This window comes from Saccopteryx leptura, chromosome 6 (genome assembly GCF_036850995.1).
Source record: "Saccopteryx leptura isolate mSacLep1 chromosome 6, mSacLep1_pri_phased_curated, whole genome shotgun sequence".
Classification (NCBI taxonomy): Eukaryota; Metazoa; Chordata; class Mammalia; order Chiroptera; family Emballonuridae; genus Saccopteryx; species Saccopteryx leptura.
Window position 1 is genome coordinate 142,590,494 of NC_089508.1, and position 15,876 is coordinate 142,606,369.

The 15,876-nt window shown below is 40.7% G+C and overlaps 1 protein-coding gene across 1 annotated transcript in view; it reads left to right on the forward strand.

Annotated features, from left to right (window-relative positions):
- Positions 1 to 15,876, forward strand: part of VPS41 (VPS41 subunit of HOPS complex) — a 266,714-nt gene that overhangs the window by 142,577 nt on the left and 108,261 nt on the right. Inside the window, exon 10 of the mRNA XM_066341578.1 lies at positions 4,111 to 4,177. Coding sequence (XP_066197675.1) covers positions 4,111 to 4,177 — 67 coding nt within the window. The remainder of the gene's footprint in view (positions 1 to 4,110; positions 4,178 to 15,876) is intronic.

Here is a 15,876-nt window from a genome sequence, read left to right on the forward strand (position 1 = left end):
AGACGCTCCCATGTAGAAGATATTCCCATGTATAAGACACACCTTAATTTTGGGGCCCGAAATTAAAAAAAAAAATGTATTACATAAAGTTATTGAACTCAAATTTTATTCATCATAAAATTTGTACAGCTCCTCATCATGGTCAAAACTCTCATCCCTTAGCTTGTACTCATCTGTGTCTGATGACGAATCACTGTCTTCATATATTGCCTCGTCCTCAGTTTCATCTATGGCATTTGAAATGCCACACTTCTTAGATGACTTGACAACGATCTCAATCTTGATATTATCCCAGGATCTTTTCACCCAGGTACAAACTTCTCCTATAGTTGGTTTCTTCACTCTTCCTGCTGGTGTCAAATTGTCCCCAGAAGACTTCATCCATTGGTTCCATCATTTGTCTCTCATGGCAGCTTTGAAGGGTTTGTTAATGCTGACATCAAGTGGTTGGAACTGGGATGTCAAGCCTCCAGATATGACTACAAGTATTGTTTTTGCTCTGCAGCAATCTTCTTTGTGTTTTTTCTTATGTATACCCTGAACTGATCAAGCACCAATAGGGCAGGTTTGCATAAGAGCCATCCTGGTCTTCTCCAAACTTTATCAAACCAGATCTTCATCCCATCCTGATCCATCCAACCCTTGTCATGAACATGGATAATCACTGCTCGAGGAATGTTTTCTTTTGGTATTGTTTTGTGTTTGAAAATCAGCATAGGAGGCAACTTGGTTCTGTCAGCACAACAAGCTAGAACAAGTGTATAATGGCTCTTTGCATGTCCATTTGTCTTCACAGTTATAGTTTTACCCCCTTCTTATCAACAGTTCTATCACTTGGGACATCAAATTGAAGGGGGACTTCGTCCTTACTTGTAATCTGTCCCACCTCAAATTGATGTGTCTTCTGACATCGAATGACAAAACGAGGAAATTCAAGGACCTTCTGCTCATAGCTTTCAGGCATCTTTTGGGAAAGTCTGGTGTGTGTGTGCCTGCTTAGTCTATTCTGTTTCATGAACCTGAAACACCAATTGTGTCCTCCCTTGAAATCAGTAACTTCTTTTTCATCAGCAATTCTTCTTGCCTCATGCTGAACCATCTTTGTGGACACAGGAATTCCAATTGCCCTTTGCTCTTCAATCCATATCCTTAATTCCCTCTCTAAATCAGGCCATTTTTCTGACTTACCTCATGATGTTCTTCTGCCGTGGTGTTTTCAGTAGGGTTTCTTCTTCACATAGCCAGTCTCAGATTGATTTCTCAGTTGAAATAGGACCAAACTTATGTTCAGCAGCACGATTTCCATTCACTTTTGCAAACTGGATCACTTTCAACTTGAATTCAGCACTGTACAAAAATCTTTTCTGAGCCATTTCTGGGCAGAATGTGGCAAATCGTAACTTACTGTAATATACCAGTAACAAGTTCAAAACAATTAGCACAAAGCAACAAGCCTGAAAAAGCAGGAAACGCAAGTAAAAAATCTGCAACAATGAGCCCAAAAACAAGCACAGAAGCGGGAAATGCAAGTTAAAAAAATCTACAACTACTGTATAAGACACAGCCAGTTTTTAGACCCCAATTTTTTGGGGGGGGAAATGGGTGCATCTTATATATGGGGCAATAGAGTAAGTATAAAAGAAGAGTAAATAACATATAATATTAAAAGTCTAACAAAAGGAGAAGGAAATTGTGAACATTGGGGAAATAGAGAGGAGATCGTCTGATATGGACAGGAGACAAATGGTGAAAAACAATCAAGGGAGAAAATAGCTGATCACTTCTAAGTAAATGCTTATCTGTCCACAGCCACAGTTCAAGTCCTGCGTTAGAACGAGCGAAAGAGCGAGTGCTCTCATGTGGTCACTGCGCTGCTGGACAGCAGCTTGGATGTGTACATGAAATAAACCAGAGAAAAATCTTATAATATGTGTACACCCATTGATCTATTCATTCTACTTCTAGGAATTTAGCCCAAGAGAACAAAAGTTCAAAAGTTTTGTTTTCCAACTATGTTGATAGTACTATTGCTTGCATAGATAGATAGAAGCAAAAAACCTAATATCTAAAATGGGACCAATTAAGTAAATTATAGTACACTCATAATGAAATACTAGGAAGACACTAGAGAATTGTGGAAGAATATTTAAGTTCTATATTAAATTATTTGTGCTATATTCTTAGGTTTATAAAAGATTTTTTTTAAAAGATGGTTAATGGTGTTCACGGTGCCGAGATAATGAATAGCATTTATTCTTTTCCCTCTGGGTTTTTCTATATTCTAGAAATCTTTGTGTGTGTGTGTGTGTGTGTGTGTGCCAGAGACCAGAGAGAGGGACAAATAGGGACAGACAGGAAGGGGAGAAATGAGAAGTATCAATTCTTCTTCTCGGCACCATAGTGGTTTATTGATTGCATTCTCATCTGTGCCTTGATTGGAGGGCTATAGCAGAGCAAGTGACCCCTTGCTCAAGCCAGTGACCTTTGGGCTCAAGCCAGCAACCGTGGGGTCATGTCTATGATCCCACACTCAAGCCCGTGACAATATGCTCAAGCTGGTGAGCCCGTACTCCAGCCGGATGAGCCTGCGCTCAAGCTGGCGACCTGGGGTTTTGAACCTGGATTCCTCTGTGTCCCAGTCTGACACTCTATCCATTGTGCCACCACCTGGTCAGGCTAGAATTTTCTGTATTGGAGAGAGATACTTAGGGTAGCAGATATAAAAGAACACAATAAATACTATCTAAAGAACAAAGAAAAAACCTGATTTCTGACAAAAATGTGTAGAATTCGTATTTAACTTTAGATTGTTTTTAGCCCCATGGCTGAACTTACACAAATACTTGGTGTCTTGTTACAAAATAGAATATATTTACTTTAGAAAATATAGCAAAATATATGTATATATATATACAAAATAATGTGTATACAAAAAATATATAGATGTGTATCTCCATAGTCTTAATCACCCTAAAACAATTATGTATTGTGTGTGTGAGTGACATATAAATATGCCCACACATATAGATATCCAAACTGTATATGTATAATTTAAAACAGGGATTGGCAGACTTTCTGTAAAGGGCTGGTATTAAATATTTTAGATTTTACAGGCAGGCTACATTCTTTCTTTTTTTTTTGGCACCCTTCTGAAGCTGGAAACCGGGAGGCAGTCAGACAGACTCGCGCCCCACCGGGATCCACCCGGCACACCCACCAGGGGGCGATGCTCCACCCATCTGGGGTGTCGCTCTGTCGCGACCAGAGCCACTCCAGCGCCTGGGGCAGAGGCCAAGGAGCCATCCCCAGCGCCTGGGCCATCTTTTGCTCCAATGGAGCCCTGGCTGCGGGAGGGGAAGAGAGAGACAGAGAGGAAGGAGAGGGAGAGGGGCGGAGAAGCAGATGGGCGCCTCTCCTGAGTGCCCCGGCTGGGAATCGAACCCGGGACCTCCACATGCCAGGCCGACGCTCCACCACTGAGCCAACAGGCCAGGGCCCAGGCTACATTCTGTTTCTGCTGAATAGTCCTTCCCTCCCTCCCTCCTTCTCTCCCTTTCTCCCTTCCTCCCTCCCTTTCACCCTCCCTTCCTCTCTTGCCTTTAAAAATGTGTAAAAAAAACCCTATTCTTAGCTTACAGAGCTTGAAAAAATAGGCCTGGACCAGCCTGTAGTTTGAAGAGCATGTGCCACTGTTTGCAAAGTATTATTTAACAACAGTAAAATAAATTACTAATATGTAGTCAGAATCACAAGACCTAGTGTGAATGTGGCCTGAGTTAGCCATTGGGCGTTTTTGGATATGCACTTCTGCCAGAGCTTTATTTGTATGATGAAAGAAGTAGCCCTTATGCAGAGTTGCAGAGAATGGGTCATTGGAAACATCATAAAACTATATTATAGTTTTCTTGGATTTTTTTGTCCTTGAATAAGACTTTATTGAAGAATAATGTTGAAGAATATAAGTAACAGTTGCTCTATGCATTGAAGTTAATTTTTGTCATTTAGTCAGTGGGTAGATGTGTGCCTCCATCATCGTGCTACATGCTAATTTAAAATGTTAGAAGAGTTTTCCATCAAATGAATAAAATAATCTGTGAATTTGTTTTCCAGATATGCTCAGTGAAGGAACGGCATGCCAGCGAGATGAGGGACTTGCCCAGTCGCTACGTTGAAATAGGTACACCTCTTCTAAGTATGAAACTGCAAAGGGGACTCCATTTTGTTAACAGGAAGTGCGCCATGTTCTTTAGTCCTATTCGCCTGGGACCTTAATGAAATAGGTCAAGAAACTTTTGTTTTAGGTTTTGCAACTTCACTATAAAGACCCTTTTTTCTAACTATTTCTAAGTTTTACACAATAATGTTGCAGTTGACTTTGAAGTTGCATAACCATTGGTTTGGGTTCCGGTTGTTTATCTCCTGGATTTTGGACAAATTTTACCTGCCTCAGTCATCCTGTCTATGAAATGTGGAAAAGAATGCTCGTCTCGCATACTGCATGTAAGAATACCAAGAGTTCATGCCTGTACAGCTCCCAGCACAGCACTGGCACCCGTCCTGTCAACATGCAGCTTCTTCTGAACGTTCGTGTTCACTGTTCCTGGGCTGGTGCAGCCTGCCGCACTCTTTTCTGCACCACTGCAGCAGTCTCCAAACTGGTTGATCTCCTTCCGTTGTAAACTACTGTCACCTACTCTCCCCAGAGCAGTCAAAATACAAATCAGCACCCTTTGGTCTCTTCCCATTGTTCTTAGTTTAAAATGAAAGCCTTGGACATGACCACAGGTGCTATGTCAGCCCTCACCTGCCTCCCCAGCCTCGGCCACGCTTCTCCTCAGTCTCTGTGCAGCAGCCACAAGGCTGCTGGTCACCGGTCCGTTCTCCTTCTCACCTCTGTCTGCAGTACGCTTCCTGTCTCTTTACCTCATTGACCCTAATCATTCTTGATCACACTCAGTTCAAGTACAGCTTTCCTGAGAAAGCCCACTGGACCTGCCTCCTAGGTCATGTGCTCCCCTGTGGAACACTCTTCTCTGCAGCACTTGTTTCAGTTGCTGTGACTGAGATTATTCATTGCATTTCTGTCTTTTCCAGGGAACTGTAGCCTCCTTCAGAGTACACGCTTGGTGTGTTTTTGCTCAGTGTTTTTGTCTCAGGGACCTGCAGAAGGCCTGGCACATAGTAGGTGCTGCATAATATTGTGATGAATGAATCAGTGACTCTGGGAAAGAACTGGTCAGGAGTAGTGTGCCTGGGATGACATTCCTTTTACTTCTTTTTTATTTTTATTTTAAAGACTTTATTTAATTTTCAGAGAGGAGAGAGAGAGAAGGAAAGAGGGGGAGAGAGAGAGAGAGAGAGAGAGAGAGAAGGGGGAGGAGCAGGGAGCATCAACTCCCATATGTGCCTTGACCGGGCAAGCCCAGGGTTTCGAACTGACTACCTCAGTGTTCCAGGTCGACGCTTTATCCCACTGCGCCACCACGGGTCAGGCGACATTCTATTTACTTCTACAGCTTAGTTTATAACTCAGTGCAGAAGTTATTGAGATAGGAAAGATGAAAGCTGACTGACTTTTGTCAAACAAATAGATTAGAGCTGTTTTTATACTATTTAAAACTGAGAGTAATAGGAGACACATTTCTGTGGCAAGAAAACTTTTGCTATCTTGACAAGGCAGCTGAAATTTTCATTTGCCCATTGGATGATGAATGGGGAGTAGACATTTGGCGATCATTATAGCAAAGTGAAGCTGAGATAAATCATTTGCACATGACTATATTTCTAAAAACTGAGAAAGACGTATATTACCCACATGGCTACTCTGGTTATGGCATTTAAATCTGGGATATTTTGAACTTGAAATCAGCTAGCTGTTGGTGGTAGGGTTTGAATAACTTTGCTTTAGAAGGGTAAATGCATACATAAATACATAGTTCAGATTGCTCAGCATGTGGACAGAATAGGTATATGCAGAATATAATGGTACTGAGAAAAACTGAGGAACAAGATGATAGAGAAGACTGCTAACTCTAAGATAAAGGTAATTATTTTATTATCTCTACTTCTCTTTTGTTCTCCTCTTGCTTGCTGGGCTGGGGGGAAAAATCTTTGAACATTTCAATGCATAGTTTCCTGAGAGATAAGTATTAGGGGGAAAAAGGTAAGAACTCTGGAAATATTTAAGGATGTAGAAATGTCCAGGAAGGCATAACAATATGGTTGCTATCACATTAGTTGTTTATTATTCATGTAAGAGGTATGGAGCATTATGCTATATGTCTTACCTGCATTAATTCACTTTATTCTCACAGCAGCCCTTTGAAGGCAGGTAGAATGCGTCTCATTCCTTAGATTAAGAAAAACGACAAGATAACCTGCACATGTTTTCTTTGAATATATGTATCCTGATTTATTGATGTCACCCCATTAAAAAAATAAAGTTATTAAAAAAAAAAAAAAGAAAAACGGGGCTTGGGACATCAATATCTTTCCCAACATCTCACTACCATGGCGTTAAAATGGATAGGATCTTCTTGATAAGGGTCCTTTACCTTTCCCAGCTAGAAAAACCTGGAGGTGATAACGCCTACCTTTGTAGGTGGTTGTAAGAATTAGACATGACATAAACAGCGCCTGTCACACAATGCTTGGCAGACAGGTGCTCACTGAGTCATCATGGTTATTATCACCATGCACACTTCCATCCCAGCTTTGTGACTGCTAATAGCTGCCCCAGTAGCAAACCTGGAGCCCTGGGATCATGTTATTAAAGTGTAGTTTATCTGTACTATATTATACACTATGCTTTAATATAACAGTATCACATTACTGACATTTTACTACTATGGTTAGTGGTTAAGTACCATATTTTCTCCTCTTGAGAGCAAACCTTTAATAATATAAACCATTTCCTCAGCAGGAGGCAAAGTGGTTTAGATAAGTCCTTGACTAGGATAAAGGAAAAGAGAAATATTAGGAGGTATGGATTACAATTTGCTTTAGCCCTGAACAGTGTATTCTACTGTTCTTGAGTAAATGAAGTAAGAACACCTTGAGAATATAGAGGTATCTGTGATTATACATTTCTTAAAAGCTAGGTGTTTATAACTCTTCTTTTAAGTTAAAATCTCAGAAACAACACACAAGTTATTCCTCTCAGTAGAATACTAATTTACTTTTATAAATGAAAAGTAATAGTAATAATAAGAAAGATTGATTACTGTCTAATCCTCAACCCATGAAGATATTTTCTATACATAAGGCTTTTTTGAAGTAATTTCTTCTTTCAAGTTACGTTGCTAAAAGTAGGTTGTAATCCATGACTGCCTTACTTATTTTACCTTAACTTGGATCTACTCTTTTCTCATAGGACTCCTTAACCCTCTGGTACTTTTCACCAAAGTCTTGTATGAACTTAATGGAATGGTAGTTTGAGAGTTGATATTATGTTGGTGGGAATCGAAGCCAATATTTGTATATCATTTTCTGTGTTTCTACTTCCAAGGGCAGATGACTTGATGACTTACATGCAGGGAGTTTATGATTGACTTCCTAGTCTTTATTTCAAACAGAAGTTTGTTTAAAAAAAAAACAAGAAAAAAACTATGTGAGAATCTATGTACAATGACCAGGCAGTGGAGCAGTGGATAGAGCATTGGACTGGGATGCGGAGGAACCAAGTTCAAGACCCCGAGGTGCCAGTTTGAGCTTGGCTCACCAGCTTGAGCCCAAGGTCGCTTGCTCGAGCAAGAAGTCACTCAGTCTGCTGTAGTCGTCGTCGTCCTCCCTCCCCTCCCCCCGTCAAGGCACATATGAGAAATCAATCGATGAACAACTGAGGAACCACAACAAAGAGTTGATGTTTCTCATCTCTCTCCCTTCCTGTCTGTCCCTGTCTGTCCCTCTCTCTGTCTCTGCCACAAAAAAAATTTTAAACGAAAAAGAATCCATGAAGAAAGAGGGAGGAGAAGACTGGACATCTTTTTTCACTTTAAGTAAGCAGTGTCAGTTGATCCACTCTGACTCAGAATTTAGCATGTCCTTCTCTTGATTAGGAAAACAATGACCCAGAAATGGAAGATCTGTTTGTGTGGTGGAGAGCTGTGATATAAATGTCTTTCTTAGATTTAAATGTGTCTCGACCCTGGCCGGTTGGCTCAGCAGTAGAGCAGAGCGTCGGCCTGGCGTGCGGGCGACCCGGGTTCGATTCCCGGCCAGGGCACATAGGAGAAGCAGAAGCGCCCATCTGCTTCTCCACCCCCCCCTCCTTCCTCTCTGTCTCTCTCTTCCCCTCCTGCAGCCAAGGCTCCATTGGAGCAAAGATGGCCCCGGCGCTGGGGATGGCTCCTTGGCCTCTGCCCCAGGCGCTAGAGTGGCTCTGGTCTCGGCAGAGCGACACCCCGGAGGGGCAGAGCGTCGCCCCTGGTTGGGCGTGCTGGGTGGATCCCGGTCGGGCGCATGCGGGAGTCTGTCTGACTGTCTCTCCTCGTTTCCAGCTTAAAAAAAGAAAGAAAAAAAAAGATTTAAATGTGTCTCTCATCCCACTTGTTACTGTAATGACCGAGATATGCAGGTTCCAGCAGTGGGACAGCTCTCCTGTGCATGCCATAGGCTACGTGGTAGTCTTTGTCACCAGGACTCAGGACAGCTCGGGTATTCAAAGTAGTTTGCTTAAGGATCTAGCTTTGTATGGTTTCTGTTCTGTTATAATTCATTCTGACTGTCTATAGTTTGTTAGTTTCTCTGTTCTGCACTGATTTTCCCCCCAACATTTTATTATGAAAAAATTGAAACATACAAAAAGGTAAAGAATTTGATAGTGAGCACCTATATACTTACCTCTTGGATTCTGCATTAATATTTTACTATACTTGCTTTATTACATGTCTTTCCATTCCTCCTCAAAGTATGAACTGTTTTCCATTCACTGCTTGAGACTAAATTATTTGTTATTGTTACTGGAATTAATAAAGTTTTTCCATAAAAAGTAGTGGTAAGAAATCTGAAGTAACAAATAGATTTTATCCCTTTTATAAGAATAACCACCAAGCACTTGCTAAATACATTACAAATAGACTTCCATTTAATCTTCACAGTGATCCCAATAGGTAGGGGTTGTTAGCCCATTTTATTGAAGAAGCTGAGGTTTAGAAGGATTAAGTAACCCGCTCAATGTGATTACATTCATAAGCAAAGAAGGCAACGCTTGAACTCAGGTATGGCTTGTTTCACATCTGTTGCTCATAATCCCTGTGCTTCCATTCTTCCCATGCAGTCCTTCCACCTAAGTCCTGGCCCTGTCTGTAGCCAGAGGAGCTGGTGAGAAGGACCAAGGCTTGTTCCAGACATTTAAATAATAACTGGAGGGGTAGAAATTCACTAGAATCCAAAGACCTATTTTAACATACCAGTGATGTCTGGTCACATCTTAGTCAAACAGCCAAAGGACAGTAGGAAGTACAGTAGATTTGTTCTTCTATTTTTGTTTCAGAGAAGTATCTCATATGGAGAAGCAAAAATTGTATTTCCTGTTGTTTTATCCTGGGATTGATAGCCCTTCACTGTTTCACTTCAGATGGTTAGGGAACAAACATAGTTGTCTTGGATGGCTGTCAGGTTTATTTCTAAAGAAAGGGAGCCAAATCCATGCTGTGATATGATCCTTTTAATATTTTGAAAAAGAACAAGAGGTCATTTGCTATTGTTTAATGTATGACCTAAGTGTAGTTGATGAATCAAGGTAATTCAAAGGTTATTGGTCTCTAAAAGTATTCATTTATCTTTTAACTTTTATTTTATTGTGGTTAAAACACTTAGCATGTGATCTACCCTCTTAACAAATTTTTGAGTGTATAATACAGTATTGTTTTTCTAAGATTTTATTTATTCATTTTAGAGAGGAGAAAGAGAGAAAGACAGAGGAGAAGGGGAGGAGCAGGAAGTATCAACTCCCATATATACCTTGACCAGGCAAGCCCAGGGTTTTGAACTGGTGGCCTCAGCATTCCAGGTTGATGCTTTATCCACTGTTCCACCACAGGCCAGGCCAATATTGTTAAATCATAGGCACAGTGTTATGCAGCATATCTTGGGGCTTACTCATCTAGTGTAACTGAAACTTTATGCCTGTTGATTAGCAATGCCCACTTTCCTTCCATCCTCCGAGCCCTTTGTAGCTACTGTTCCACACTTTGATTCTATGAATTTCACTGTTTTAAATACTATATATAGGCCCTGGTTGGTGGCTCAGTGAATAGAGCGTTGGCCTGGCTTATGAACATCCCGGGTTCCATTCCCAGTTAGGGCATACAGGAGAGAGGCAACCATCTGCTCCTCCCCCCTCCCTTTTCCCCTTCTTTCCGTTTCCCCTTCTCTCCCTTCTCCCCTCCCACAGCCAGTGGCTCTACTGGTTAGGTTGGTCAGAGCACAATAGCCTCAGATGCTAAAAATAGCTCAGTACTTGAGCATTGGCCTCAGATGAGGTTGCTGGGTGGATCCTGGTTGCATGAATGCTGGAGTCTGCTTCACTCCCTTCCTTTTACCTTAAAAATAAATAATAAAAAATTAAAAAGTAAATGTATATAAGTAGAATCATGCAATATTTGTCTTTCTGTGACTGGCTTAGTTTTGCATAAAGTTGTCCAGTTTCATATTGTTGTATATTGTAGTATTTTCTTCTTTTTCTAAGGCTGAGTAATGTTTTACTGTATGTATACACCACATTTTCTTCATTCCACTGTGGATGGACATTTCGGTTGTTTTCACATCTTGGCTGTTGTGAGTGCTACAATAATGGGAGTGCTAATACCTCTTCAAGATCATGATTTCAACTGTTTGGATATATGCCCAGATCCTGTAGTAGTTCTATTTTCAATTATGGAATTTTCATATTTTTTTTCATTGCAGCTGCATTGTTATGCATTCCCATAAACAGTGTGCACAGGTTCCAACTTCTCCACCTTCTCGCCAATACTTTTCTTTTTTAAATAGCCTATAACAAATTAAAGTATAACTGTTTGGTTTGAGCCTTTTGACATATCAGAACCTTTTCTATTGTCTAAGTGGTTTTCAGGTGCTGGTCCCTGGACCGGTGCCAGTCCACCAGAAATTTCGTGCTGGTCCACAGAGGAGCTAACCACCCTGATGTTGTATGAAGATTATAGAGTCTATGGATAATCTCCATACAACATCAGGGTACTTAACTGCTCTAAGCAGTGTGTTGTTAGCTACTCACAAATTCATTCCTCCTCGGTGTTACTTCATGAGTGCTGAAGTTTAGTAAATGCTTAATTTAACACAGAATTATGCTGAATATTGATTAGAAAATATGGAACTAAATTGCACACTAAACCTGTTTTAAATGGTTTTGACTTATATGTACTCTCACCTCCTTAGCTGAGTGTTTCTGCTGCTTTGTCCATTAGCCACTCTCTTGTCTTTTACTCTCATGTTAGGACTTCTCCAGAATCTGCTGATGTAAGGCTCTGTGAAGTCACTTTTACTTAAGTATATCTGCTTCAAAGTGCAGTCCTGAAGATGTTGGAATGTTGTAATTTCTGAATGCATTGTCTTAGATCTGTGGTCATACTTACAGTGTTCAAGCTTATTGAAAAGTATGTGGATGTTATATCAGTTGATTATGAAATACTACTATCTGGTGACCAAGGGGTCAGGTTCTCTTGGGAATAAGGCATTATCACAAAAGAGCCTTGATTCTTCTTCATAAGTGAATACAAGACAACTAAAGATAATTGTTCTTATTTATAGGTTGCTTGAAAAACCTTTTTGTTTGCTTTTTTTTTTTTTTTTTTTGTATTTCTCTGAAGCCGGAAACGGGGAGAGACAGTCAGACAGACTCCCGCATGCACCCGACCGGGATCCACCCGGCACGCCCACCAGGGGCGATGCTCTGCCCCTGCAGGGCGTTGCTCTGCGTCGACCAGAGCCACTCCAGCGCCTGGGGCAAAGGCCAAGGAGCCATCCCCAGTGCCCGGGCCATCTTTGCTCCAATGGAGCCTTGGCTGCTGGAGGGGAAGAGAGAGACAGAGAGGAAGGAGGGGGTGGTGGAGAAGCAAATGGGTGCTTCTCCTATGTGCCCTGGCCGGGAATCGAACCCGGGTCCCCCGCAAGCCAGGCCGACGCTCTACCGCTGAGCCAACCGGCCAGGGCCTGCTTTTTAAAAATCATAGAAGCTAAAATCTTTAGGATATCACTTTATTTGGCCTCAGTAAGATACCAAATCCTTCTGCATCACATTTAGCTAGTGGGCATTTGAACCCAGCAAAGGGAAAACAAGGACCAAAAATTCAGAAGCAGCACAAGTCCTGTATATTGTGGTGCTTTTGCTCTTGTCAGAGCACAGCAAATTCAAGACGGGCTGGCTACATGCATGCAGCTCTACCAGAGGGTTGTCAAGCCCTTAACTTCCATTTCTCTAACTGTGGTGCACTTCTGAGCATCTCTATGTCCTGATTTGATTTCAAGTGTGACTTATAACTGGGAAAAGCAAGACTTCAAATTCCTGCCTCTGCTACCTTCTACCCAAGTGACTAGTCCAGCAACTTAACCTGCTGAGCATCAGCCCCTCTGAAATAGAGATGTGCTTGTTATGGTAAAAAAGGTAATGTCTGTAAAACACTTACCATATTGCCTCCCAGCATAATATTTATTATCTTGGAGCTATTGTTAATATCACCATTATATTTTGTTATTCAGTGAAAGAAAAACTGGTTTCTTTTAACAGTCAGAAAAATAACCTATTGTGTTCAATAAAATCAATTGAAAAAGAATTGGAAAGATATAAATAAGGATTTACTAAATCATTCTGAAGAGATTAGTGCATTTCATAATTGTATTTCTCACTAAAATATATCTGTAAGCCAATATTTGGTGGAGATACAAGTAATACTCAAGAATATTGATGCCTGACCCGGCGGTGGTGCAATGGATAGAGCATCGGACTGGGATGTGGAGGACCCAGGTTCGAGACCCCGAGGTCGCCAGCTTGAGTGCGGGCTCATCTGGTTTGAGCAAAGCTCACCAGCTTGGACCCAAGGTCGCTGGCTTGAGCAAGGGGTTACTCGGTCTGCTGAAGGCCCACGGTCAAGGCACATATAAGAGAAAGCAATCAATGAACAACTAAAATGTCGCAACGAAAAACTGATGATTGATGCTTCTCTTCTCTCTCCATTCCTGTCTGTATTTCCCTATCTATCCCTCTCTCTGACTCTCTCTCTCTGTCTCTGGAAAAAAGTAAATAAATAAAAGAATATTGATTTAAATATCTCATATATCTGAATATGCTGATACTAAGTGAGATAATCTAGTTGGAAATTGTTTGGAAGAGGGTCTTTTATTCAGACCTAAATAAAATCTTAATTTTTACCCTTTACCCTCTAATATACATTTATTTTTAAAATCCTTTTTTATTAAATTTTTCATGAAACTTTTTCTAATGAATATTTAATGAAATGTTTTCTCTCATGATATAAACACCACCACCCCCTTAAGGGGCTTATAGTTATGTTTATTGCCATTGTTTCTACCCCTGTATTCTCCCTCCATGTAAATAAAGCTTCCTACTTTGTACTGTTTCTTTATTTATACCTATTTCCATTTTTGCTTGGTATGTGGTATTTTAGTTATTTCTTTAGCTTCTAGTTTCACAAGTCTCTTTTAAGTCAGAGAAGGAGTCTTCATCATCTTGATGCTTCTAGAAGAGTGTCTTATGCTTAATTGGGACTCAGTAATTCTTTAAGTTGTTGATAATCCTCAGAGATATAAAAGTTATGTTTCAAGAAAGCTCATTAATTTTTATGTCCATCACATAGCAATCATTCTGAAACTGGTAGCATATGCACCACTGATGGCCCAACAGTATTTATGTATTTATGTAAATCTGACTTCACCCTGGCTGATATAAAGTTGATATACAATACTGATCTATTAACATTTTGTGCTTGGAGGATTCTGGGAAGATGGTGGCAGTGGCAGCATAATTTGTCTGTCTGTCTGAGTCCTCTCATAAAAATGGAACAACTGGATCACAGCCAAAAACCCATAGACAATATTTACAACAAAATTGAGTGACAAGATAGCCCTAAGAACCCCCAGATACAAGTGGATGGGAAAAACCAATAGCCACAGACCTGCTATGGTATCAGCATCTGAGTGAGAAAAAGCAAAGGGGAGCAAGGGACTTAGGGGACTTGAGCTCAGGGGGACTTCAGAACAGCTGCCTGGTGTTTCCTGGAAAAGACCACAGACCGTTCTGAGATGCGTGGGTGCAGGGTTGCAGTTAGATGGAGGGGCTTGGGCATCCCAGAACCCCCTGTGAACTGTCACAAGTTGAGCCGCTGGCACTTCCTGCCAAGGACCAAAAAAGTAGCAAGGTCAGTTCTCATATTAAGGTTTAAGAAATAGTGATTGTGGAGTAATATAACATCCTTGGCAATGAAAGCACACCAGAAACAACACCCACCAAACACATTGCAACTGTAATTTACTGTTTAGAACAAGCTACAAGACGTTTTTAAGAAGTGAAGCAAGGCGTGAAAGTATAACAAAAATAAGAATTTAATAATTTAAGTGAGGTAACAACTCAGAAAATAATTATAAGTAAAAGGTAATTTCAGAAATAAAGATTAAACAAGAAGGGACACAAGCAAATAGACACAAAGATAATGCATAAGAAACAAGAAAATTTTAATTAAAAAAATAAAGGAAAAAATTGCGATTAAGTGCTAAATACTGAAGACAGGCAAACATGATTCAACCTACAAATCAGAGTCCTTCAAAATGAGAGACTAGAATAAATAACAAAAACAGTATTTCAAGAAAAATTTTCTTAAACTACAAAGAAAACTTAAATTCTTATAAATTAAAATAGTACAGTGTGTATCTGAAGGTAGTGACCCATGAGGTGCACCTTTAAGATAGAGTTGAGTCAAATTACTAGAGTTTGAAGACACAGAAAACATCTTTTGTTCATTTAGACCTAAGCTGTCAGTACGGTGGCCACTAGCCACTTGTGCTGTCGGTCTGTGAACTGTGGCCAGCACAGTCAGATGTGCTTCATGTAGGCTTTCCTATGACACAGTGTGAAGAAAGTAGATTACCTCGTTTTGTGTTAAATGTTAAAAGGGTATTATTTAGATATGTTGTGTTAAATAAATCATTTTTTAAATTTCACTTTTTTTAGGATTTTTTTTATTGATTTATCAGAGAGGCAAGAGGGAATGGGGGAGCAAGAAGCATCAATTCATAGCTGCTTCCCTTTAGTTGTTCATTGCTTGTCGTATGTGCCTTGACCTGACAAGCCCAGGGCTTCGAGCTGCGGCCTCAGCGTTCCAGGTCAGTGCTTTCTCCACTGCACCACCACAAGCCAGGCCTCTTTTTACTCTTTAAAGGGGTACTGAACAGTTTAAATTTTTAAATTGCATATGGAAGTTGTATTGTTGGCTGCTTGATACTCTGTTGGATAGTGCCGAGCAAGAACTTGAGCTTCCCTTCTGGGTCAGGGCTATGTACAGAAGTTTGTCACTTTCCTTGAATTATTTCTTCTAGCATGTCTAGGAATGCTTTGTCCTCCAGAATGAACCAGAGCTCAGCAATCCTTTCATCCAATCAGGGTGAGGGAGGCTGTATTCCAGCTATGAAGGGCACTAAATCTGAAGTTACTACCACAGAACTATGGAGAAGATCTGAATCAAGAAACTGGTAGAAAATGTGGTGGATCCCAATGAATCTCAGGTGCAGTGCTGGTTGTTGAAGGATCTTTGCCAGCACCACTGCTGTGCCATTAACAGACCACCCCAATCTACTTGCCGAAGACAGTCACTTATTATCAGTAGTTTATCATTGGACCTCAGCAGA